Here is a 27,327-nt window from a genome sequence, read left to right on the forward strand (position 1 = left end):
CAGGATTTCCTCCATTTTAACTTTCAGTGGTTGCATAGTATTCTATCTTATATACGTACCATAAATGATTTAAAAATTTCCCACTTTGCTGAATAATTACTGTTTAAACTTTTTGGTTTTCATGAGAAACATGGAGCAAAACATCCTTGTATATGAATTCCTTTTTAAGGAACAATTCCCGTAAGTGGATTTGTTGAGTCAAAAGGATTATAGAAAAATTAAGAATATGTCTTTATCAATCTATTTATCTATTTATAGATTACCAATTTACACTCTCATCACAAGTGTGTTTGAGTGGTTTGCTTCTACTTTGTACCCTCACCAAAGCTTTCAATTCAAATATTTTTGCCAATGATTGTTGGTAACTAATGCTGCCTTAAAATGTGCATTTCTTTATCATCGCTTGTCTTCAGGGACTGAATTTCATATTATTTAAGGAGAATGAGTAAGCCTGAAATTCAGCCAAAAAATATTCTGGTGCCTCTGCATTGCCTGGGGTACCCTAAAATGCACATTATCTTGGCTGATAAGCTTTTTATTAAGCTTGCAATACAAGAACCTGGCCAATTTCTAAATATTACATTTATCTGAAAGAATCACGAGAGGCGTGTGTGTGTGTGTGTGTGTGTGTGTGTGTGTGTGTGCGTGGCACGCACACATGCTTGTGTGTCTGTGTGTCTACATGTGTTGGTAACCATACTCAAGGGGATCCTTACTGCCTTCTGTCAGCTGTCAGAAGGAATTAAACAGCTCTGATAAGAAACTGTCAAAATTAAATGTCATTTCTGAGAACACAATGGCCTGCCACAAAAAATATCCTATCTAATAAAAGAGTAATATGCAAATTAACCATCAATCCAGCACACCAACAAGGCATGTCCACCAGCCACGCCCACCAGCCAATCAGGAGCAAATATGCAAATAAACCCAACCAAGATGGCTACGGCCACAGAGAGCAGGAGGGAGGCTGGGGTTTCCCAGGCAATGGAGGAAGCCAAGCTTTCTGCCTGCCCTTGCCGGCCTAGGCCTCCTCTATGGCAATTTAAGGCTGACACTTCTTATATGGCAGCGAGAGAGGTAAAAAAGCATTTAAAAGGGAATACATAACCTTTGTTTACAAGCAATTTTGGATCCATGTTTGTTTTTTTTTTAAAAAAATATATTTTTATTGATTTCAGAGAGTAAGGGAGAGGGAGAGGTAGAAACATCAATGATGAATTATTAATCGGTGCCTCCTGAACATCCCATACTGGGGATCGAGCTTGCAACCTGGGCCTGTGCCCTGACTGGGAATCAAACCATGATCTCCTGGTTCATAGGACGAGGCTCAACCACTGAGCCATGCCAGCCAGGCTCCCTATTGATTTTTTAAAAAAATAGCTAGGGTTGATGTTGACTTAAATTGTGTAATAAATGTGCTAGAAAGTTGACATAATGAAGGAAATGGATTATAGCAGTTTTTAAAGAAATATGGGCTGATCAGTCCCCAAGGTGCACGATCTCACTGTACCCAAGGCGGCTGTGACATTTCAAAGAAATAGAGAGTAGGCGAGGGTGGGGGGGAGGAGGGGGGAGAGGGAGAGAGTGGGGGGTGGTCCAGGCAAGTCAAACTGTATGAAATTCCCACATTCTGTGTTGTCCTCATTTCTCTCTCTGGGTGATGGGTGTCTCAGCGTCACTGTGATTCCGCCCATTCATCCCAATTACAGAAGGAGCAGGATGTGACCCCCTGGGCTGAGCTCTCAGCGCCTTCAAGCAGGCAGCCTTTACCGGGAGGAAGGCTAGATTTTTTAAGGCTTGACAACGCCACAGCTAATGATTTTCAGATCCCTATGTGATTAGTAGGAACTGCAGGTTACCAACAGGCTGCACCATATGCCTTTAGATTTGCAATTTGCTTTTCTGCTCATTGAGAGAAGCCTAAATTCTTGTTTTCTTATGGCCCTGGGCCTGAATCTCAGAGCAAATCAAGAAGCATTTCTTTACTATGAGGCAAATAGCTAAGAGAAGTGGAATTCTTCAGTTTCTTAAAGTGTAACATCCAGGCTCATTTTTCACACTGACCACAAGGTTACATTTTTCTGTATCAGTAATGGCTAAAAAACGTTCAGTAGTAATGGCTAAAAAATGTTCTGAGATTACCTGAGTTTAGCAATAAGCATAAGCCCGTTTTATTTATGAGTGGAATTCATCTCTAAAACTGTTGAATTAGGGAATGTTAGATAGGGCTTGACCACCTTCCCAATGTAACATTTAAATTTGTTGATGCTGTGAGCAGAACCCATGACTTGCTTCAATCCTCAGAGTATGGGGCAAAGGTGATAGGAAGCTGCTCCCCTGATTATGTTGTCCGAGACTGTCTGGCTGGGAGATCCCTCCTGTCTCCCTCTGTTGTTGGCTTTCAAGAAGCAAGCTGTCCAGGGTCTTATGACCACGAGAAAACGCATTCTGCGAACGGCTGGAAAAAAGCGTGGAAGCAAGATCTTCCCAGTTGCAACCCAACCTCAGCCTTGCAGAGGACCCAGAGAAACCACGCCGCCACGTGACCTGCAGAAACCTAGATAACAAACGTGTGTTGTTTTTTTTTTTTTTTTTCCAATTTTTTTATTAAGGTATTATATGTGTACATATCTTACCATTGCCACCCCCCACCCCACTCCCATATATGCCCTCACCCCCCAGAGTTTTGCATCCGTTGGTTATGTTTATATGCATCCATACAAGTCCTTTGATTGATCTCTTATCTCTCCCACCTCTCCCTAACTTTCCGTGTGTTGTTTTAAGCTGCTACTTTCGTAGTAACTTGTTACACAGGAATAGAAAGCAGCTGCAGGTTTTGGTACTGACGTGGGGCTCTGCTGTCACAAATGCACAACCACGTGGGAGAGGCTTTCACAGCAGTGAGTGGAGGCCGGGAGATTCTGGAGAGCAGTAACAGAGAAGGAAAGAAAGCTGAAAATGTGTAACTTCCTTGATAATGTGTAAGTTTGTAAAAATGAACACTTACAGCGGAGGACAGAAAAATAGGAACACACACTGGGTCTGTTTTAAAATAGTGAACACGGTACAAGCTGAAGGACACACACTAAGCAGACTGGGTGCAGGGTCCTTGTTCATTTTTCTCAACACATTTTTGATTGGCTTCAAACACAATGGAAAGGATGTTTTGGTTCCTAAAATGAACGCTCAGTGTTGACAGTAAGGACAAGCTGATAACACCTTCAGAGATAAATGATAAGAATTTGGTAACTTCAATAGGACCAAGTATGTGATCAAATCCAACAATTTCATGGAAAAAATTTTTTTTTAAGTTTAGAGTTAAAAAAAATCAGAAAGTCAGGTAAAGCATGACATTGTAGGAAATGCCAGCAAGTACTAGGTTGGCAGTTGGTAATGAAAAGTCTTATTCTTAGTCCCTGACATGCGAGGAGTTTGATGCGGATGAGCTGCGGGAACACACTGCATGGGCCTCCGTAGAATGCACGTGGGTAACCTGTTCAGCCATGGAGCTGACATGAGCAAGAGGTGGCTCTCCGGTAGGTTAAAGGCAGTCAGAAACCTGGTTATGTAACAGAGCTTCTTTTCTTATAAAAAAGTCAAAAGTTTGAAATTGAGATTCTGTACTTTTTAAAAAGGCCTTCGTAGGCAACCATTTATATATGTACTAGAGGCCTGGTGCACGATATTCGTACATGTAGTGGGGGGGAGGGGTCCCTCAGCCTGGCCTGTGACCTCTTACAGTCCAGGAGCCCCATGATCCATCACCCCAAAAGGTAGGCCCTGACCACCAGGCTGGGCATTGCCCCCGCAGAGGGAGGCCCAGGCTACCCGCTGTAACGCTGCCAGACAGGTAGCCTGGGCCCCCCTCTTTGGGGGTGATAGATCAAGCCCCACAGAGGGAGGCCCCGCCCACCCACCGCAGCCCACAGTCAGTGGCCTGGGCCTCCCTCTGCAGGGTGATCATGGAGCGATGGCTGGGCCCCCTACCAATCGCATTGCACCCGCCTTGGCTGGCCTGGCACCAGTGTGTGTCATAGCGTGGTTGTTCGGAAGGTCGTTCTGCTGTTCAGTTGATTTGCATATTATGCTTTTATTATTATTATAGAATTTGTTCCCCATCTCCAATACCTGAAATAGTCCACACACTATGTCATTATATGTACACTTTTTATCATACAAAGACAGGCTAGCTCTACAATGCAGATGAATAAGGCCTCTGATGTTGTCTGGGCTAACCAAATACAATACTGAAATTAGTACACAGAGAATGCATTTACCGTTTTTATTTCGCTATGCAGAAACATACATTCACCATGGGCTGAGTGATGCAGTAGACAGTGTAATGGAGAATATATCTTTTTGAAGTCTATTTATAACTAAACAGTAAATAGCTTAATTACAGTGGAAATTCTGTACAGTTTAAGGCTTGGCTCTGAACTAGGTTGTAAATATGGACCAGATTTGGAAATAAAACAGTTTTTTAAATAAAAGAATGAAAATCAATTTAAAAATATAAGAAAGAAGAAATGAAGATAGGAAAAAACAAAACAAAACACCCCAACAGTGAAATTTCAGAATATTGTGAACTAACAAAAATACATATTTTCCCCCCAAATAATGACAATTTACATATTTAAGATCTGATAGGGAACTCTGGAAATCTTTCAAGATTGAACGCAGACCAAAGTGGACGACAAGGAAGAAATCACATTAATATGCTAAAATCAGTACTACCTTATAATGAATTAAATTACACAAAGCAGGACTGGAAGCATTAAATATTTCCAGAGGATCAGAGAGTCATCACTGTTTATGGGTTAAGAGTAATAAAACCAGGTGAAACAAGTACAAGATTCAAGTGTTGACTGAGTGGACTCGGTTATTGGCACATCTAATCTGGGATAAACCTGACACAACGGACCTAGACAGCTTCTAGCATTTTAGGGTAATCTTCATTTATCTGTAAACAAAAGATCTGTCACCTAAGAAACTGCAATTTTGTTTAGACTTTAATGATAATAAACTATAAAAGGCATGGATTGGTTATGTGTTACATGAGATCACGGTTTATATTGTTGGTTATGAACGTGCAGGTATAGCTGAAAACTTAGACACTTTGTGAAAATTAAAAATGCTGCTCTTTTGTAATTTTATCGTTGCTTCATGCAATATCAGTTTAGTGCTGCTGATTCGGATTGCTTTATTATGGGAAGATTTCTCTGCCAGTGTCTTTAATTAACGGTCAAGGTTTGTTCTTCTGGATTGAAAGTTTCCACGGGCAGATACAAGTCAGTGGGGTGAGAAGAAAGAACTCCATATAGGCTCTGGTTTTCCTAATGGTTTGCATGACTGGATTCCTGTGCAGGCTAAGTTATTCCTGTAGAAAAGAGAGTTGGTCAGTTATGCATTTGAAAACACCCGAGATCAAGGTCAGAAGAAAAGTATCTTGCAGGTTATTCAACGCTCTTTTTTAAAAAAAATATTTTTTATTGATCTTTAGAGAGAGAGGAAGAAAGACAGATAGAAATATTCATGAGAGAGAAACATCATTGATTGGCTGCCTCCTGCATGCCCCACACTGGGGATTGAGTCCGCAACACGGGCATGTGCCCTGATCATGAATTGAACAGGTGATCTCTTGGTTCCTGGGTTGATGTTCAACCACTGAGCCACACCAGCCGGCTATTCAATGCTCTTTTTGACAAGATGCTGTAAAATACCAGTGTAAGTCACTGATAAGCTTTGTCTTGAATAACTACAGCATCACCCAAGTGGCTGAAGCTCTGTGGAGAATCTTTTTTTGTTTTCTATCTTCCAAATTACTATCTTTCAAGTTACTTAATAACTTGAATCTGAGTGGTTTTTATGTTTTTCTTTAAGAGAGGCCTCTTGTCAATCTGTTTCTTAAACCAAAGTCAGAGAACCAACTTCTTTCATTTACACGTGTAAAACATTTAAGAGACTTTTATCACATAGCCAAGTGTGCAAGTAGCTCATCAGTTGCATTCAGCATTCAAAGCCCCCTAGGGTGCTGAGAGCCCCACAAATGCTTGCACGGCAGGTTAGTATGCATGACAAGTCTGCGCACACACACAGGATGCTGTCTGCTTGCGATGCCGGCCCAACAGCAGCTGGAAAGGCATGCGCTTCCTGGAGGAAAGCAGGACCACAGGACTGAATTTTCCTCCTCCTGAGACGCAATGCTACACCAGGGGGGAAATCAACCCAAAGAATACAGGAAATATAAGGCATCCAAAATGAAAGTCAGTGCTCAGGTTTCCAATGAAAAAAAACACAAAAACAAAAACCAAAACCCAAAGCAAACAAAAGCATACTCAGGCTATCACCAAACACAGTTGAAGAAAAAGCTTACAATGGGATAATGTTGCCATCAAAAGGAATAAGGAGTATATTTTATTTCCCTAGTATCTGGAACACACATATTGCACCTTTCAGAACAAAACTACCTTAGTTCTGAGCAGGTCACATGGCAAGTAAAATCAAATTTGGCCTTGCAGATTGGCTAATGAAACGAGTATAGGACAAGGACTAAAAGCAAACGCTAGCAAGATCTCGCAAGCAAGGACTCTGCTTTTCCTTTATCCTCTAGCTGGCAGTGTCTGCAAAGTCCTCTGGATGGAACCTCCAAATCTGAAACAAGCAAGCACCTGCCAAGCAATTCTCCACCCTTTTGGTAACCAGCCAGCCCTGCAAATGCCAGTGAGAGAAAAAAGGAAAGGGAAAGGGCGGAGTCAGGTGAAGGATGAGGGGAAAGTGCCTCATGCCACATGCCAGCCGAGGCCAAGCCAAGTGAATCAGTGCCACCTCTTACCTGGGGTCAATCCTCTCCGTCTTCCGGTGTGATCTCTGTCTCTTTATGGACCACTACTTTGGTCACTGACATGTCAGGGTGCTGCTCTTTGGCCTCTTTAATTGCCTGAGCCAGCGCCTATCCCCAGGAAATCACAGAAGGGCAAAGACAAAAAGGAGGTGGAACATGCATGATCAGTAGCAAGGTGGAGACTCATGAGCTAGATCTATATACACAATTTACAAATGAGATACAATGATTGCAAAAGGAATCGGACATTGTATATTGGAAAGTTAATTCAGAAAATTATTTAGTTTACATGCTGGACTGGAAGAACAGCACTGGGAAGAACAGGGCCAACAAGTGTTTTTCTGCCCTTCTGACAGGGTATTGACCATCTCACACACACTACCTGGTCATGGTCGATGTCCGCATCGCCCGTGATGACTATTCGCTTCTCAATTCTTGTCTCTGAAATGCCTCCTTTCACAGTCTGGAAGGAAGAGACAAGTGTTATGAATTTTCCCACTTGGAGGAACAATCATTGTTCAATGGAGGAAATGGCAGAAGATGCTGACCCAGTTTTAAGTAACATCATTCTTTTTTTCCCCCCTAATTTTTCAATTACAGTTGACACAGGATGCTATGTCAGTTTCAGGTGTACAACATAGTGATTAGACATTTATATAGTTTATGAAGTTATGACCCCGGTATGTCTAGTACCCATGTGACACCATGCATAGTTATTACAATATCATTCGTTAAGAATTGAAACAGAATTCTATGGCAGTTATTTTAAATTCTTAATTTCAGAAACAAGGATGGAATGGAACCCTATGGATTTGGCTGGCCAGTGTTTCTGGAGCACCTATCATGTGCCAAGCATTAGTGTCAGGTAAGCAAAGGTTATCAGACTGTATATTCCTGAACAGAACTAGCTCAGGAGGACAAATATACCATAAATATAGTAGTTGAAAAAGCTCCAATGCAGCTATCCTGGCATACCGAAAGTCACATAACTATCTGCAGATGCGGCCAAACCTAGGAAAACGTTCCGAGGGAAGGTCTTACTTTGGTGATGTGGGTGGTGGTCGTGGAACAGGTGGTTTCAGATGTGATCGTCTGTGCACTCATTAGCACGCCGGGCTCCAAATCAGCACTAGGATCAACCTAAGCAAGCAAAGAATAAGATATCACACTCAAATGTTTACATTACCTCTCCAGATGTTTGCGGTTAGTTTAGAGCAGTGATGGGCAACCTTTTGAGCTTGGTGTGTCAAACTTCGCCAAAAAACTGAGCATAACTCGGGTAGTGTGTCACTTTGAGGAAAAAACGTTATTTCGCAAATGTTTCATCCTTAGGAGCAGCAAATGTTTCATCCTCGGCATGCAGCCGCCTCAGTGGCCGTGTGTCATCAGAAATGGCTACGCGTGTCAGTGCTGACACGCGTGTCATAGGTTCGCCATCACTGGTTTAGACCATTATAATGACCTAGTTGTCTCCCATATCACTGTGCACCTCAATCAGCATCTGGCAGCTGCCACTATGGGTAAAGACGGACTCAGATGTGGCCAGAGTTAACCATCTACACTAGTAAAAGAGAAAGATGCAAATTGACCGTACCTTAACGATGCCCATCAGCCAATCAGGAGTATGCAAATTAACCCAACAAAGATGATGGGTTAATTTGCATATACAGGGGCTGAGTGGCCTGGGGGCGGGATGCTTGAGTCGTTGCCATGGCGACAATGCAGGCTTTCCTCACTGCCCCAGCCGCTCCGGGCCTCTGGGCAGCGTGGGAAGGCTGAAAGGTGGCTCCGGGCTGGAGCAAAGGCGGTGCCGGCAGGCAGGGGAAGGAAGGCCCATTCTTGCACGAAGCTTCGTGCATCGGGCCTCTAGTCATTAATAAAGCTGGGACTTCATAAATGAGAGCAGTGGCTGCTTGGGTTAATATTTTCCTTATCGATGGCTATGGAAATAGATGTCTGGGCCTTTTTCTACCTTTTGAGATGTAGGAAGACTTGTTTAAGGTGCCTGCTACCCCACAATCAGTACTAAAACAACAATTACTGCATCACTCTTGACAGAGACGGTCTGGCTGCTGGGTCCTCTGAGTCTCACAAATTGAAAATCATGCAGTTATACTATATAAACACACTCAGCCATGAAAGGGATAGAACAGAGCGCCAGGGCTCTGGTCTTCACAGGCTCTTACCTCTGAGGATTCGTATGTTATGGTTTTGGTTTCTGTGTGAACGACGGGCAGTTCCTTGGTAGACATTTCGAACATTGCTCCTCCTGGTGACACACTGCCAAAACTGACGGTTTCTGTCCTCACAGTGGATGACTGCACCAACGGGAAACAGGCGAGTGGCTATTAGTTTGTACAAACACAGTTTTGGTTTTCTCCCTCCCAGCTCGGTGGATGTATACAAGCACAGGTTAGTGTGAAATACATGTTTTCATATTCCATGAGGTTAGGGAAGTTGGGAAGTGAGGCACACCACAGACACATGTCCAACAGTCTCCCAGAATTCCACGGCATCTTTATGTGGAATGTTCCAGGTAAAGGAAAACATTTGGAAGGACATAAACTATTTTTGGTCCCCCTTCCTTGATCTCATCAACTAATCTTAATAAAAAAAAATCATAAATTAGCCTTTTAAAACATATGAACTTCTTAGAAAGGAACAAGTAATAAGACATAACTCCCCTGCTCCCAATACTTTAAGAATTACAAGGAAACAGGATAAAGAATCAAGTTCTGGTATTTGGCACCTGGGCAAGCATGGTTTGTGGTCCTTCAGGATTACAACTGGTCAGAAATCAATTTATCAAATTTTCTAATATCCTGGCTGGACATGCACTTCCCAGGTTTATTGCCAATTATAATAATTGCAGTGAGAGCAGAAACCACTTCCTGGAACTATATATTATTAAGAATCATTATATATGTTTGCATGAGACTCATAATTGCCATGCACGACAGAAATAAGAGGAGAAACAAAATGCACTTGAAAAAGGTAGAAAATTAAACTTAGCTCCATCTTTATGCTTAACTAAATTTCAAGGACTCAAATCAGTTTACTTTAGTGCTAAAAGTAAATGAACTACTAGTTACCTCAAAATGAGGTTTTTGTTCCAAAGTTTCAGAAACGTGGATTGTTACACTCTGCTCCTCCTCTGGCTCACGGGAAGCAGTGGCCATTTCTTCCTGTTCCAGGACAGCTTTATCGGCCACCTCCCCTTTCTCCTCTTTAGCCCCCTCCGTCAGAGCAGAGCCCTCCTTCCCTTTAACGCTAGAAGCACCAGCAGATGCTGCCTGTGCTGCAGCATCCGCGTCATCTCCAGCCGCGTAAGAAGCATCCCCACTTGCATGCACATTCATCACACGTCTTTCCTCCACCACCACCGTTTCCTGAACAACCTTCTCCGTGCTAAGTGGCTGGGGAGGCTGGGCTGTTTCGGTCTCTGTTTCGCTGGACTCCGCCTTGGTTTCTGTTTTCTGTATGGGGAAAGACTGTGTCAGTGTGACTTTCCACAAACCAAAGGTCAAAAAACACACAAACGACGCCACTCACCAGGATGCCTAAAGCCAGTGTGAAGTGCTTATAACCATAAACACTTCAGGAAATATAAATTAGCTTCATCCCTCCCACCAGAATCTTTGATGCCTGCCCTCTGCCATGTCATACACATTAGAATCTGTGCTGCTACTTTGGGATATCCGCAAAATAAACAAAACGCAGTGCAAAACACAATTTAAAGAATAAACCACCACCACCACCACCACCACCACCACCACCAAAAAACCAAACAAAATAAAAAAGCTTTGTAGCACATTCACATTGGTTTGGGTTGCTTTCTTAGACCTAATAGGTGACATAAAATGGTTTAAAAAATTGAATGCCATTAAAACTTCTCATCACCATTGCCTTTTGAGTATCTGAAGTATGTTCTTGTAATGGAAATAAATGCATATGACAGGCACGCCATGCAGGCACGATGCAAAAGAACTGAGGGCACCTTTGAGGTGTTTGAGGCAAAGCCCACTTGGATGCCACACACACACGCACACACACACGCACACACACACCCAAACAGGCATAAAACAAGCAAGCAAGGCAAACAGGCAGAGTCAGAAGCCAAGGATGGAAGCAAAAGGCCACCTGAACCCAGCTCTGAGAAGAGGAGGTAACCCCTCCTATGAATTCTGTCGGTTTCCTCGCAGACTCTAATAAACTGAAGATTTCAGAGCCATCCATGAGCTTTTCACCAGAAGACTGCTTAGTCTGAGTGAACAAAGAAATGGAGAGTCAAGCACAGAGACAAGTGCCTACGCAGGCACCCAGCGCATTCACAGCTGGTCAGACAACACTGGAGGCGGAGGCGGGAGGCAGGAACTCTACCAGAGACTTTGGGAACGGAAAAGAGGGGGAACTAAAACAGCCAATCGAGGTGACCTCGAGCTCTTGCTGGGTAAAGCAGAGAGAGTTATTAGGGTCAGGGAGGCGCTGGTTTAAGCGGATCATTTTTCCCCCCTTCATTGCAAGCCACAGCAGCACTATCGCATCTCGGGAACGGGGCGCTGGAAATGAAACGAAAACGTGTTTTAATTGCTCGCTGGACCGCGGGATCGACTGAACCACGAACAAAAGTAAAAAGCTTGGGTTGGCTGCCCTGAACGTAAAGCCAAACGAGCAAGATACACGGGAAGGTTCAGGGCGGGCGGGCACGGCCTCAGGAAGGTCATGCTGGCATCGGGCACTGGTTACCACGACTCGGGAGGCAGCCGACTCGGTAAGGTAGTGAGCAGTGGTGACGCTGCCGGCCGGCTCCTGGGAGTACCGCCACTCGGACAGGCTCTTCCTTCGGGGGCCAAAGAGCCCCACTTTCAAGGCCTCCCCCTCGGGGGCGTGCCCAGCGTGGCTCCACCGCACGCCGCCGTCCAGGCCCCCGTGCAGAGCCGGGTCCTCCTCGGGGCTCTGCCGCCGGGACTCGGCTTCCTGGATGGGAGCCAGGGACTCGGACTGCCTCCGCTTCGGCGGGTGGCCCTCGGGGGCTCGCTTGGACTTCTCATCAGCGATGGCTTCCAGGACCTCGTACTCGGTCATGGCGGGGATGACCTTCCTTGGCTCCATCTTCTGAAACACTTCGAGACCCGAGGGCGGCACCCCCTTCTCCCCCTCCTTCGCTTTCTCCGTCATCGTCACGATCTTCCCGGACACGGTGTCATAGGACTTCCCTAGAGCGTATGTCTTCTGGGCGCTTTCTTCTCGCATTTGCATCTCTTGGGCCAAGTCGTCGAAGCTCTGCATCTCAAGGGTACTCGAGCGTAGCATGTCGGCGGGGATGTCACCCGTTCTACTGCTCATGGTCACCACCTTGTAGGTCACCATCTTTCTCGAGTCACCACCAACTACCTCAGTGGGTATTTTGTCTACAAAAACCCAATCCTCTGTGCCCTATGTTTGAAATATAAAAGCTAAATTAGAAACGCTGGATGGCACCTCATTTCTAAAACAAGAATCCTTTAAGAAAATCAGGACAAGAGCCACGCTCATGTGACTGCACAAGGCTGGTGCCATCTAATAATTACTGCTGCCATCTCCTCCTCATCGGAAGTGTGTAAGCTCTACCCTTCAATTCAGAATACAGTCTGCATGTGGAGCTGCAATGTCACATTTCCTTAAGTAGAAACATACTTTGGTGGTGAACTTTGCAAGGAATAGACCTGATCGTATGTTAAACATCTATATTATTCTATGTTTTAACATTAAATAATACAATCTTGAAGTGGTTGTACAGGTTGTTTAGCTTTACTTGTGTTGACACAAGAGGCCAGTTTCCCACATGAAACCTAGCAGTGTATTCGTATCTGTTGTTCTCAAAACGAACTTGCCAGCATTCCACAAGTTTCTGGGAATATACTTGCATGTCTGTAAGTTATACTTCCTTATTTAGAAGGTCAAACCCATTATACGACTCATTATCCAGTAACTGTTGCATGTGCCTCTGTTCAAGGCATTAGAAGGAACTATCTCCCACTGTTGGGACCTAGTTGGAGCCTCTTATAAACCGGCCACAGTCGCCTGTACAGTGTTCCAACCTTATTTACAACCGATGTTCATCGTCTCAGTGTTCCCTTTGCCACTTTCCTGCTATCAATGCCAGTCAGGCAGAAGAAATGAAAGTTAAGAGATGTTTGCATTTGGGAAGCCTCACGGGATGGGACCAGGCGGTTGACTAGCCTAAAATGTTCCAGAGAAACATTAGAGAAATCAAGGAACAGATAAGCACCTTGGTTTACATTTTAAATTGGAATGTTTTCTACTTGCATATTTATCACTGCCTGCAAACTTGAATCTAGAAATACGTGTGCCTTAGGAGGAAAAAGAAGTGCAGATTCATCAACTTGTTGGCGCTGGATTAAATGAAATGAAGTGAAAAATAACCTCTAGGGTCGATGGGACAGTTTTCTGGAAAATGATTTGCTGAGAGGTAACCGCAGAGTCTCCTTCCCGCATTCTCTTTACCACACTCGGCTAGTGGGAAAACCAATAGAAATTCAGAACTTTCAAAGCCATTCAAAGCCATCCAGATTAGTATCACACTAAGGGTAAAACAAATAGTGAAGAGTTCCAATAATTAGAAATGCCCACACACAGACATGACCACCTAGGACCAAAAGCCATAAAGAAATGATGGCTAACTGGTAACTACTAGTACAAGAGTGAGAAAATTCCTTTTCCCCTCCCCAGAAGCGAAGCAAAAATGATATATACCTACCTTAGTTTTCAGCAAGGTAAATTTTAAGAAAGAAAACAAAAACTAAAGACATTTTAATAACACTGCAGTCTGAAGAGCAATACCCTTTGGGAAAATTCTTTTATGCTTGTTTTTTACCTGAGACTCAAGGAATGAAGAGCTTCCCTGCCGCAAAAATATAACCTTTTCAGAAATCTCTCTTTCTTCTTTGGTCTGTTTGAATAAAGGGGGTTGGGTTGGAGAAGAGGAAGCAGACAGTTCCCAAAAAGGCAAGTTAGGAGAGAGTTCTTTTATTGTGCTATACATATAACAGTCATTCTTTTATTTTTTTTCTCTGAAAAAGCAAATTACTGTTTATTAATTTGAAAAATGGTCTGAAACCGTCTCAAGGTTGAATAGTTATTTCCAAAAAGTAAGAGATGATTTTTCCGAAATTCTCGTGTTTGTATGACTCAAACACTCTTATTTCTACAAACACAGAACATGCAAGAGCAATAAAAAGAGTGCCCAGCCTCGAACAGTGTCTCTATGCCAGTCATTGGCACACTGTCAGTGAGTGGGTATTAAAAGGAAATGTTAAGACTTAAAAACATTAAGGTGAGAGTAAAGCCGCGCTCCTATTTCTAATACTTGATTGTATTCCCATGTAAGTGCTGTTACATAAAGAGTCAAGAAACACACATGGGTCCCTGCATTAGCTACTGATGTGAATAAACCCGGTTATATCTAGATCAACTTGTCTATTGTTCCACAAATAAACATAAAATATACTCAAGGTAGTAGCTTTATTTGAACTTTCATAACATGGTGAAGACTTCTAAAGAGTCAATTTGAAAATATTTTGGTGAACAATTAAGTATTTCAAATCATGCTTATCTTTATCATACCAAATTAAGAAACGTTCAAGTAAATAAGTCATGCTAGAACTAGTTTTTTCCTTTTATCTTCTTGTTATTCCTTTCTCTAGTATTAAATAGGAATAATTTAAGTGGCTATTCATTGACTACTGACCCTATCTGTGCACAGCATGCAACTCCATACAACAGTGACAGAAAGGAAGGCGAATTTAAAAATAACAAAGCTCAAAGTTTCTAGAAGAATGGAGCTTTTAAAATAAGTTCTATTGTTGTAAACAATATAATTTTAGGAGAGCTATTTAGTGAGGAACAAGTAAGACATTTTTGAAGGAAAAATAAAATCCCTGTCCTGCCCCACTTTGGAGAAAGGTATTGGAAGAGACAAAACGTACCATGTGCAATCATTAAATGTGGATTTTTGTTTGGTTTACTTTCAATCATAGCCTCTTTTTCAAACAGGAATAAGAAACGGGAGAGAAAGGTCAAAATTATAGGTACTTTTCAGAATATCACTGCTAGGCCTCTAATTATAATCACTGAACTAAATATTTTTTCCTAAAATGAAAGCTTAAAAAAACAAAATCAGCAGGAAAACAGTGGTAGTCAGCATATCCTGTTATCTGACATCAATTCATTTCCAAAAGGTCTGTGTTTATAACTGAAAATGTCCACACTGTCTGCACTCAGAACTGGGTATGTCCAGTTGCAGAAAAGGGTAACAAAAGGGGATAGATATTAAAATTAAGCCCTATATAAGGCCAACCCCAATCCAGTTAGTTCAGCTAACAGAGAAGAGGTACTGACAAAGAAAAGTTGATAATGAGGACACTTACTAGTATAACGGTTTAGAACAGAATTAGATGTATCCATTTTGTTCAGTGACCTAAAAGTTCATCTCCAAAACATGACTGGGAAACAAGGCCCGATGGTGACATGCAAAATTCAGAGGTGCACTCGCTCTTGGGGGAATCAAGGGTTTCTACAGAGCTGTGACCCTCACTTCTGCCTGGGCCACGGGTTTTCAAACTGAGCTGTGCATTAGAACTATGTGGCCAGCTTTTAAATAATAGTTGATGTGTGGGGTGCACATCAGTATTTAAAAATTTCCCATAGATACTTATAATATGTACCAAGGCCTGGATGGAAAAATCAAAGAAGTTGGATTCAGAAGATGGAGATAATTCTTCTTAATCATAAATAGATGATCCCTGGTGAATGGGTTTTTGTCCAATTTGAGGTCCATCTAAGACCTGAATAGCAAAAGGAGAGCTGGACCAGAAAGCAGACAAATGCACAAATAGAATCGATTCCAATTATTCATGGTAGTTACGTTCTATAAAATCGCTATGAACAATGAACTGGTGAATGCTGAAACACTGCCCCATTGGGGACATACAGGATTAGGCTCCTGTGAGCCTCTAGTCATTATCAATACATAACCTGTTTTATATGTATTTCTGTTTAAAGACCCTTATATTTAACATATATTGTTGATCCACATCAACATGGAACTCAGAGTCAACAACACTCTTATTCCTAAATGAGGCTCATCTAACACATGTAGCTTTCCATAAAGCACACTGCTGAATGTAGACAGCACTTCAGTCCTATGCCTGGGGGCCATTTTAAACAGCAAAATCACCAGCAAAAACACAAAGAAGCAATAATGTGGCACTAAACAGGCCATGTAAAGGACACTTGTTTACAGTGTGAGAGCTGAACCAAGAAAGCAGAACCCTGCCTTTCAGCCTTAGCTGGGAACGTATACATTGAGCCACTCAAGGTTTTCACCACTCAGCCTGTCTGCCAATGACCATGGAACCACTGTTAATACTGACATTGGGGTTACAATAAATTTTGGTGAGGAAGCAAATGTACAAATATGGAGTCTGTGAATGAGGAGGATTCACTGTACTAAGCTCACATACCTGTAAACACAGCCATGTTAAAGAAGAGAATATTGGCACTGTGTAAGTGCTAATGGGGACTGCATATTGGGTGGAATTTGGAAACTTTTAATATTCAAGTAACCATAAGGGAACATGTCTCTAATGTGGATGAGGCCAAGGTGCACCATAGAAGACTGTCATGGAAAATATGTGTGAACAGAAGACATACCTGGAATTCTTCACATACCACACATCTACCCTTCCTATGTTCCATGAACCCTGTCTGTGTTCCCAAACTTTATGAGGACTGATACTATCTGCTGTTTTGGGGCATATCCTTGCTAATAACGCAAATATTTTAAACTTGAAACCACTGGCAATAAAATTCTCATTTTATGGTAAACATATGTAATATGCTTAGAGTATCATCACCATTACTAGCTCATTACTTGTATTTCTAACTCTGAATTTTCTTCTAATCATAAATTGGTAGCATCTTATAGAAATATATTTACTGCTCTGGCAAGGTAGCTCAGTTGTTGGAGTGTCGTCCCATACACCAAAAAGGTTGTGAGTTCAATTCCCGGTCAGGGCACATACCTGGTCAGGGCACGTATGGGAGGCAACTGATCCATGTTTCTCTCTCTCTTTTTTCCTTCCTCTCTTAAAAAAAAATCAATGAAAACGTCCTCAAAAAAAAAAAAAAAAAAAAAAAGTAGGAGTCAAACACACAATAGATAAAGAAAAAAGATGGTCACATTAAAAACCAGCCCTAATCAGATTCTTTCCACAACATTTTATTACCAAGATTACAAAAAAAATCCAACTAAGCTTGGGGGTCATTGAATCAGTTTCTTCAACCTCTCACACAAACAGTATTTGGCCATTGTTTAAAATTAAATTAAGTTATTTCATTTTAGGACTTCTTTCTAAACTGGTCAATTACTGTTTACTTAGATTTAAAAAGGGACTCATGAGTCCTAGCCGGTTTGGCTCAGCAGATATAGTGTCGGCCTGCAGATCTAAGGGTCCTGGGTTCGATTCCTGTCAAGGACACATGCCTGGGTTGTGGGCTCGATCCCCAGTAGGAGGCGTGCAGGAGGCAGCCGATCAATGATTCTCTCATCATTGATGTTTCTATCTCTCTCTCCCTCCCTCTTCCTTCCTCTCTGAAATCAATAATAATAAAAAATATATATATTTAAAAAATAAAAAGGGATACATGAAATAATAGGATGACATAAAACTAGTAATTTACTTAGAAAAATACCTCCCTTCTAAAATGACAATCTTTTGGGCATGTGTCTGTAAATGAATATGCTTTGCATGGAGCTCGCTGAGAGGAGAAAAGTTATCTTTTGCGCTTTTCACAAACCATAACAAAAGCCAGGGCCCTAATTTAGAAACTGTTAAGAATTTAGAGCATACAAACTTTCTGGATTGTTCTTATGGCCTTCAAATGGAATATAAACATGGATGCCATAAAGGGGCCTGGACAGCATTAGAAGGGAGCCCCTAGGCTACTCTGCCCAGCCCCAAGGTCAAGGGAAATACGCAGAGCTCTGACCCACCCTGAAAGGACCGCTCTTCCTCTGGGACTCCTTAGGGATGCTCTTTGATAACCAGAGTTAATCAGCCTTGTTTTTAAGTCCTTTTTCAGGTCCAGCCAAGTCTTTCTATCATGTTCTTTTTGTGGTGGTGCTGGACCCTGGGTTAGAGCCCCTGCTTAACAGCTTAGGAGACCCTAAAAGCAGCCCAGCCCATCGTCTTCTCCAGTCTAAATAACCAAACTGCTTCACTCCTCTGCAGAGGCCATGTTTCCATCCTTTAATCATAAAAAAGAAATCCTTTCTTGGGCTCACTGCAGCTTGTCTGTGCTAACACAGGGAAAGTTCACTATGTTCAAAGTATCACCTTTTCAAGTTAATGATTTTTGGTTCATCAATGTCATTCTCTAAGAGTAAGAAGGTTTAGTAAGTGAAACACATTTTTTACTAGTCTGATGGCCTAGCTCTGTAAAGTCCCTTGTTTATTAGCACCAACCTTTAACTTCTCTACGCGTCCACCTAAGCTTCATTCAAAGTGGCTACCACCTACCATGTCCCTTACTAACAGCCTGTAAAGAGGCATGGGCTTTTTGGTTTCAGTTTTGGTGGCTACTTATCTTTTGTTTTTGTAACTTAATGCAGTGTCTGCCATCCTCAGAGCCAAAATGATCTTCCTCATTCCCAACAGAGGTAGTAGATATACAGTAAGTCAAATCTGACCAATTACAATGACATTTTATGCAATCATAATTAACAAGCGATCTTCTTACTAATGCAGGGTCTACAACATTTAAATCAATTGGAATGAGACATTTCGTCTCTTGAAACTCAAGTAATCTGATGGAAATTGGTGTTTAATGGTAAAGGAATACTTTGGTAATAGTACTTTCCATTTATTCTGCATAAAAGGGCCCTTTTCAAAGTAATTCAAATAGAGATATGCCTCATCAGTGTTTAGCTGGATTTGGAATTGTCATGCAGATAGTATAGTGATTGTGGTCACTTTTGATAAATAGCTCTTAAAGGAAGTTTTAAAAATGACCAAAATGAGTGTAATTACATTCTTTTTTTTTTTTTTCACTGCAAAGACCTAAGCATTGACTACTGTTAAAGAAATTTTCTCCCATAAAGCCCTAAGTTTTAATTTTCTTCTGTTCTGTTTCAGCTTCATGGACAAATATCTCACAATGGAGTCTTGATAAGAAATTAATCAATACAATGCGAGAAAGATGCAGTTTTAAAAAACCACTTCTTCTGAAAGACACATAAAGCAAGATGATGTCTAGTAGTCGACAGATTAGCTAATCGCGGGTCCCACAATGGGAGCACCAAGTCACTCGCACCAGCTGGATCCTCCCTGCACTCTGGCTGTAATTTATACAGAGCTTTCCTATAGGGAAAGGTCTCACTTAAAAACAGATTCTGGCCTTACTTTCCTTATTAAAAATAAAATAAAAACTGGTTATGAATCCATTAAAATAGCAGCCATACATATAAAAATCAGTTATAAATAAAAATAAAATACTGCTCATACCTGTAAAAGGCTGGTACAGTATTCCCAGAATAAAGTATGTCCTGAAATTCTATCAACTTCAGGTCACCATTTAGTCCAACATTAGACAACCTCCATAGGCCATATCTTGCAATTAATGAGAAGCATTCATGAGTTTTCAGGGCCTTTCTTAATGCAGCAGAAGCAGCATATTCAGAAAGAGTGTCAGTTCTTTGACAGTACCTAATTTTCTCCCAGCTGTGAAATCGAGGTTTAACGGAATACGTGGCCATGCATTATAATTCCCTGTGGCTCCTTTTTACTGTTAAGCACCATCTGATGTGACCGACTCGCTCCTTAGCCACCTCATCATTTTATTTTTTCAGCTTTTCTTTGGAGCACTGAATATGGCAGCTCGGATTACACACAGACCAGTGGTGAGATTCTCTACTCAGAAGCTTGCCAAACCCTTTCCCCAGGTGCAGACCCTGTAGAGAAGTGAGTCTAGTGAACAGAAGACAATTGCAACCAACAGCCTGAATACCGACCTCTTCAGGTACAAGTGGTTCTATCATGGGTGCGTCCTCCTGCCTGGCGGCTAGTCGCACTGGGGAGGTAGAAAGCCTCTTTTCCCATTCATTCATGATGGCAGTGTCTGTGGAGGTTTCTAAAAAGGTTCTTTTCAGCTCGCTAATATTGGTCTGATGTTTCATCAGGTCATCTTGAGTTTTATCTAGCTCCTATATTCAGAACATAAAGAATCCAACAGTCAACATTTTACATTTATTTTCCTTTTTCCTCTCTCTCTCTTTTTTTTTAAAAAAAAAGTAATGTCAATTTCATTAGTAGTCAAAACAAAAGTTTTGATCACAGCTCATGACACTACCACAAACACTCTGGTGAAAATGTGATATTGCCAAGGAAAAGAGAGGAAAAAATAATCTAGTTCACACAAGCATAAAATTAAAGAGTTTAAAATGGTAAACTTGAAAGCATATAATTCACATGTAACCAGAGAGAATTAAAATAAATACACACACAGGAAAAGAGAGAGGAAGGAAATCAGAGAAGGGTGAGAAGTCATCCCCACGTATTCACAGGTGAGAGCACACAGTGCATGCATCATGGTATGGGCCCACAGGCATACCACGGGAAGAAATCAACACACACGAACATGCACTGGTGTATGCTCATACCAACCTCTAACATAAGATTACTATGTTTGACATACACATTTTCACCCTTTATTCGCTTAATCAGACTATTCTGAAAAAAGTGGAGAAGAAAGGGCAAGGTAAGGGACATGGTAGTCACTGGAACAAATGTCACCCTCCACGCTGCATCAACTACATGGCAACCGGCTACGGAGCATGCTGGAAGACTGGAGCACCACCGATGGACAATGGCTTACACACACTGGGTTTTGCTATTGTTTTATTTTTCATTTTCTACCTGTGCCTTGAGCTCTGCATCTTCCTCCTGGTCCGACTGCCAGCATCAGGAAAGAGCGGGAAACAAAGTCTTACCATGCAAGTGACTCGGAGGCTGAAGAACCACAGTCTATATAAACTTACTAAAAGGAGGCACTAGTTTGCTCTTGCTTACGAATGCTATTTCTTCTTTGCAAACCACAACATTCCCACACACAAATGACAAAGCTTAAAAAGAAAAGAGGAGTAAAAGATCCCTTGCTCAGTGGGTTTTTGTCACTTTAACCTGCAGACTTCTAAGTGTAATGAGTGCACACCTATGCTTGGGAGGTGACAGCAAGGGCTCAGCAGGCTGTCCTTAATGGACATTAGAAATAGTTCAGGAAGTGTGGGGAGCCCCATTAAAATTAAAATTCATAACAATGGCTATGATTTCCCAATAATGAGAGCGCCTTGCAGTGTATGAATCCTCATAATAATTCTAAGAGGTTAGCTATTATTATCCCCAATTTGTAGGCCAGAGAACTGAGGCTCAAAAAATTTAACACAGAGGTTCTCACATTTAAAAACTTCTTGAACTCATGTACTTAAAAAACCAATTTGGGAGGGAAGAAGAAAGATATTGGGTAAATAAGAAAACTTTTATAAAAATCAACTACCATCAACAATTACCTTTAAAATCAACAATTACCTTTAAAGACACAATTTTTGAGTTTTTATAGTAAAAAATACAAAAAATTTTATCTAAATGCAACTGTTATCCTTCCTCCCTCAGCCCTCCTCATTCCAAAGATGTGTCTAATCCTTGGACTGGTATCTGAGTACGAAAAACTAGGTAAGTAGGCCAAGCCACAGTCACCCAGGGCCTGTGCTACAGAGGAGCCCTGAGTAAAACTACGCGAGAAATCAATGCCTGAGCAAGCGGCCATAAGCAAGTAGTCTATCTGGGTCCAGGTTTCCTTATCTGCCAAAGGGATCAAGACTGCCTACACAGCATGCCCCACCCTGCACTACTTTTATGCTGGTTCCTGAAAGAGAAGGAAAAGTGTTTACAAAGTGTTAGAGAGTGCACAGGTAACTCTAACAGTGTGAGTGATGTGCTAATTCTTAAGTATGTGGTAGGTTCACAGCTCTTCACTTATTTTTAAGCCTCACAAGCTACCTGTTACATGTACAGATTTTTGTGCTTCAGATGTTATACAATGAAATGTTAACTGCTTATATAAACTTAAAGTATTATTAAAATATTGTTCACTTGTAGCACTTAAGATTATAGTGAAATTTATTAAATATATTAATGTGCAGCTATATGTAACTACTAATTCTTATAAAATAACATGTACTTGGTTATATTCTGCCAGAGAAAAATTATTAACTTTTAATAAATTTACATGATTGCTTAAAAGGATATGAAAAATACTTTTACAATATTATTTTTAACTTTAAAAAATTTTGATTTCCAAGCTTTGAATTGAACCGTGGCATTTCCGAAGGAAGATACTTAAAAAAAAACTCCACTTGGAAATGTTTTTCTGAAGATATTTTCAATAAAATGATTTATAGATACCACTTAACAATATTTAGTTCTTCCTAAATACCCAAGTAGGTATTATAATATTGAATGCTGTAAAAAGACAAACTAAAGTAAAAATTATTGCAAAGTAAAAAATAAATTCTGCTAGCACTTTAGGAAATGAACATCTTGACTCCCATTACTATAGATACATACTGGTTTTACAGAAATTTTAATTAGTTACTAGTAGAGAAGATTTGAAAAACAACATAAGTCACACACACACACACACACACACACACACACACATTTAATGTACCCTAAAAATTTAATAAAGGATACATAATCGCATAGTATTGCTTCTATCATTGTTCCATCTGACCACATTTTTTTTCAATAAAGTATGAACAGTTATTTGTTAAATTTCTCTTCCTAGACAATTCATTTATTTTGAGTGACCTGTGCTACATCCAGTCTACAAAAACGAATTAAAGGAAGTATTATTATTTTAACAAGTATACTTGACCATTTGGAATTTAAATATATATCTGTATCCATCAACAAGCTAATTAAATTAATTGTGATGCTCCTCCCCACTCATCATAGCTATGACACATAAACAGCCTCTCATTTGGGATAGGGGAATATATGAAAAATAAGCATTATCAGTGTAGCCAAATGATTCTCAAAATGTGGTTCTAACTAAAATGGACAGAATCAACAACTTCCGGGGACTCCTTAGAAATGCAAATTCTCCATCCGGGCCCCAGACCCTCTGAATGAGAAACACGAAATGGGATTCTACAGAGTTTGGAACCACTAGTCTAGGCCATATAGACTATTTAACTCCTATTGCTATGGTTAGAATTCCTCTCCATTCTAAAAGCTAATATGCAAAGTTCCTAAATGCAGAGCCACCACCCTCAGTGATTTTACCAACCTCAGTGGCAGTGGTTTCCCCATCGGCCGCGGTGTCCGTGCGCTCACTGTCCGTCTATTGACCACAGAAGTGATCGGGTTCCAGGAGGAAGGCAGGAATAGAAAACAAACCCGTCTGGTTAAATGGGGCATGGCACAGGCCAAACAGTCCACTCTCTTTCTCTGTGATCTGAATCACACTACCTTCCCACGAGAATGCAGGGTCAAGCAAAAGCAAAAGAAAGGCCAGAGCCAGGTTTCACCAGCAGAGCCACTCAGAGGAAGACCAGAGGCACACAGCCTGCGGGCACCGCAGACACTACAGTAGCCAAGCTGACCTGTCTGGTTTTATGTCTTGGGAAAATCAATTTGTCATTCTTCCCCCCGCTTCAACTAAAACCCAAGAAAGATCTCCTAAAAATACTTAATGCAAAATACTTAATGCAAATTCGATGTTTATATAGTTTTTTTTTATTCTAGTAATATTTCAGACATTTGAAAAGTAAATTAAAATGGAAATTTAAATAAAAAGCTACTATAACAGTCACTGGACTTTCAGCCCCTCATTTATACCGTTTTGATAATTTACATCCATTTGTGACCACCAGGCCATCTGCATTACTTAGTAATTATAAAAAGCACATGTCAGTGACTCACAGGCACATGTTTTATATATGAAAAAATGTAACTTGTCAATTAGCTTTGCTAACTAGATATTTTTAAGCCTATATCTTGTATTTATTTTGCCTCACCCTCCAATATAAAGAGGTATATGTACTGAAACATCTTGTTCCAAAAATTCCCATTCAAATGAAGCAAATAATAATGATGATGATGATGATGTCTCTCTCACATCCATGTTTCTCTCTCTCTGCCCCTCCCTCCCTTCCTTCCACTCACTCTAAAGCAGGGTGGGGAACCTTTTTTCTGCCATGGGTCATCTGGATATTTATAACATCATCCGCTGAATATAATTCACTTAATATAAATTTATGTTGCTATGAAAAAAGCTCCTAGATTTACTGAACTTCAAGTCCTGCCTGCAGTTGCCTTGGCAGGGCCACACCAAATGATTCCGTGGGCCCTTATGCAGCCCATGGGCTGGACGGTCCCCACCCCTGCTCTAAAGAAATCAATGGAAAGAATATCCTCAGGTGAGAATTAACAACAAAATAATAACAAATGTTAAAAATAAGAGAGAGAAATATCTACTTGGAAACAAATAAAACAAAGCACAGCATTTTCAGGGCCCAGGTTTTTAGGGGAGAATTACACTAGAAATTTCATAACTGGTTTTTAATCTGTTTCAGAGGTTTATGATTTAAAACAAAAACTAGTTTCTCTGGTGGGGAGTAGTATAGCCATCGAAACAGAAACATCTAAATGCCCTAATATTACCGGACTTTTCTTCCATAAATACCAGCTAAGCATTATTAAATTCCCTTGAGCAAAGATGTGTGATTAATATTTTGAAAACAAAAATAAAAAATCAAAGCTCTAAGGTTGTGACTCTGCCTCTTAAGACACTCCCAAGAGAGTCAGGAAGGGACAAGTGGGAGAGTTGTTTACGCTCACATAACTCCGGCTAGGTTGATTTCCTGGCACTAACCCAAACTTTCATTTTATATATTCCTAAAAGGAGTTGGAATTTGTGCAATGGTACACCCGAGGTCGCCATTCTGGCCACTTGCTACCATGTTTAAGTGGAAAATAATTTTCAATTAGGTTGGTAAAGAAAGTGTGTTGATACCTTTTCATGACCTGACCAACTTGGCAACATGTGGGGTGGGGTGGCTGTTAATTTTCTTGGGTGATCATTGCTAAGATATTACCATGCTTCACCCACTGACAATCTAGGGAAAGGTCAGTCTGAATTAGGACGAGAGTGACAGGGTATGAAATAATTCAAAACCTTAAAACTTTCAAGAACAAATAAGAATGACTTGTGCTCAGTGGGCTAACTAATTGTGTCAAAGATTTTTAAAGTTCTTGAAAGTATTTCTCCTCCCACATGTTATTTCCCTATGGCTTTAAAATTTATATCAGGGACTTTGCAAGCATCTTGGCTTTAGGTTATAGTCGTGGTGAAGTGTGAGGGGCCTGACGTCAGACTGACATGAGCTAAAATCCTCGCTAGTCAAATCTGCGACACATTGGGCACATTTTATGTTTTAATCCCAATTTCCTTCTAGTAAAAATGGTGAAAATAACCCTAATCAGATCAAGAAATGGATACTCAGTGCTTTATATGTCTGACATACATGGAACTAAGAAAACCTATAATAATTGTAACATATTGATGCTAATATAATTATTACTATTAATTTAAAATGTTAAAATCAAGTGATCAATTTTTCCCTCCAGATTTGATTTTTATCTTTTTGCTTTTTGCATTATCAAAAAATTCCTCAGAAATTCATATGTAACTACATTTTATGGTATGGTGAGCTAAATTCATCTTATGTTTCTTGATAGACAATTTGATATACCGCCCCTTCTTATTTGGCCATTCTGAAAGCACAAAAGAAAGATATTATTGGCCAACAGCTTTATGTTTGAAATGATTAGGCATTTCTACATTGGATTTCACTCTGGAGAAAGGCTGGAACTAATTAAGCCAGTACAACAGGTGAAAAATGAAAGCAGTGATGATGAAATATTTAAAAAGAATTATGGCCATTAGTGATTTTGCAAAATGGAAGTCACAGAGCTGAACTGTATGCTATGAAGTCACCCAGCGTAGCTGCCAAAGTGCTTGAGGCCTGGAGAATGAAACAGGCCATGTAAACAAATGGCTATTTTTTTTTAACTGAATGACCTACATATGAGTTCTCTAGCTCGGCTGGAACTAGAGAGCAGAGCTCTGAACACTTGGTATTAAGAGACGACACTGAGCAGATGGCCAAATATGAAGTGTCAGGAGAGCTGCCACGGCTGACCGAGGCTGCAGAAGGGGGCTCGGGGGACTGCAGCGGCCAGGGCTGGTTCATGGTCTGAGAGGTTTTCAATAACAAGGAGAGTCACGTACTGGGAAGCTCCAGTCCCGTGGTCACTAGCTTGCAACGAGTACTGCTGTGATTTGTTTTGTCGATGTAATGCGGACATGCCCAAGTTTGACATGAGTTCTCATGCATTGATGACAACAAGATGTATACCCTGGATTAGGCACAAGATCTGTGTGGTTTGCTACACGTAAGTTCAGTTATTTAGAATTCAGAAAGCATAAAATGGCAATCTTTTTGCTTTATGCTAGCCTGATGACTAACTCCATTGCTAAAGGAAAAATATATGTCCAGGTTGGAAGCAAGCTATATAGTCTTTGTAGATAAAATTATTTTCTTGACTGTTGTAGGTTCTAGTCTTATATTATTTGATAATATGGCCACTGTGAGAAAGGGTGCTATTAAAGCCTAAGATTTAAACTAGTTTTCTCTGAAAGAATTTTTCAAGTATGGAAATAGTTACATATATCTAACCTAAGTCATATATGACCCAGGATCCTTGAAAAGGGCTCTTAGGCAATATCAAATTGAAAAGCTTAAACTTTTATTTCAAACATCTGTGAAACCATTCCCATTTTTTTCCCCTTCTGCTGCAAAGAAATGGTCATAATACCACTAAATATAGATACTTACACACCCTGGCGATACTATATACTCACAGGTGCAGCTCCCGTGATTTCTAGCTGAGCAAAAACTAAAAAGACTTTCTTTTCTTATTGTAATGTGGCTTTGACTTTGTAATTTTTTTAAATGCTAGGAGTCCTGGGCTTGTCTCCTGCCACAAAACCCTTCTTTTGTGGGAACAGAAGAGCTGGCGGGAACCAGGGAGCTGTGGGCAGGAGGGCAGGTGACAGCCAGGTGCCTCTGCTGGCAGCTTCTATTCCTTTTCCCTGTTCTCTATGTGAAGCCTGTAGAAAGGGGAACTGCTGGGCTGTTCATACAGCTACGGGGAAAGGAGAGCAATTACGAGGGAAGACTGCTGGCTACAACGTCAGCTCACCCAATGGCTTGGATCAGGGACAGGAAACAGGCGGCATGGCTTCGTGGATGGAGGCTGAAGGCTCAAGTCCTTTCCCCACTGAACAACTGCCTGGCTGGA

The 27,327-nt window shown here is 41.0% G+C and overlaps 1 protein-coding gene across 5 annotated transcripts in view; it reads right to left on the reverse strand.

Moving 5' to 3' along the window:
• Positions 1 to 4,991: 4,991 nt before the first annotated feature.
• The window catches only part of EPB41L3 (erythrocyte membrane protein band 4.1 like 3), a 98,641-nt gene continuing 76,305 nt past the window's right edge, over positions 4,992 to 27,327 (reverse strand). For 2 of the 5 annotated variants that reach the window (XM_054723996.1, XM_054723992.1), the window contains 9 exons: positions 23,249 to 23,302; positions 19,914 to 20,105; positions 13,719 to 13,793; positions 9,934 to 10,317; positions 9,028 to 9,159; positions 7,883 to 7,981; positions 7,224 to 7,304; positions 6,833 to 6,949; positions 4,992 to 5,377 (listed from right to left, as the gene is read on the reverse strand). In XM_054723996.1, the coding sequence (XP_054579971.1) occupies positions 6,839 to 6,949; positions 7,224 to 7,304; positions 7,883 to 7,981; positions 9,028 to 9,159; positions 9,934 to 10,317; positions 13,719 to 13,793; positions 19,914 to 20,105; positions 23,249 to 23,302 (1,128 nt within the window). In that variant the 3' untranslated portion in view covers positions 4,992 to 5,377; positions 6,833 to 6,838. The remainder of the gene's footprint in view (positions 5,378 to 6,832; positions 6,950 to 7,223; positions 7,305 to 7,882; positions 7,982 to 9,027; positions 9,160 to 9,933; positions 10,318 to 13,718; positions 13,794 to 19,913; positions 20,106 to 23,248; positions 23,303 to 27,327) is intronic. The other 3 variants (XM_054723993.1, XM_054723994.1, XM_054723995.1) reach the window with 3 other exon arrangements.

Source organism: Eptesicus fuscus, chromosome 12, assembly GCF_027574615.1.
Source record: "Eptesicus fuscus isolate TK198812 chromosome 12, DD_ASM_mEF_20220401, whole genome shotgun sequence".
NCBI lineage: Eukaryota > Metazoa > Chordata > Mammalia > Chiroptera > Vespertilionidae > Eptesicus > Eptesicus fuscus.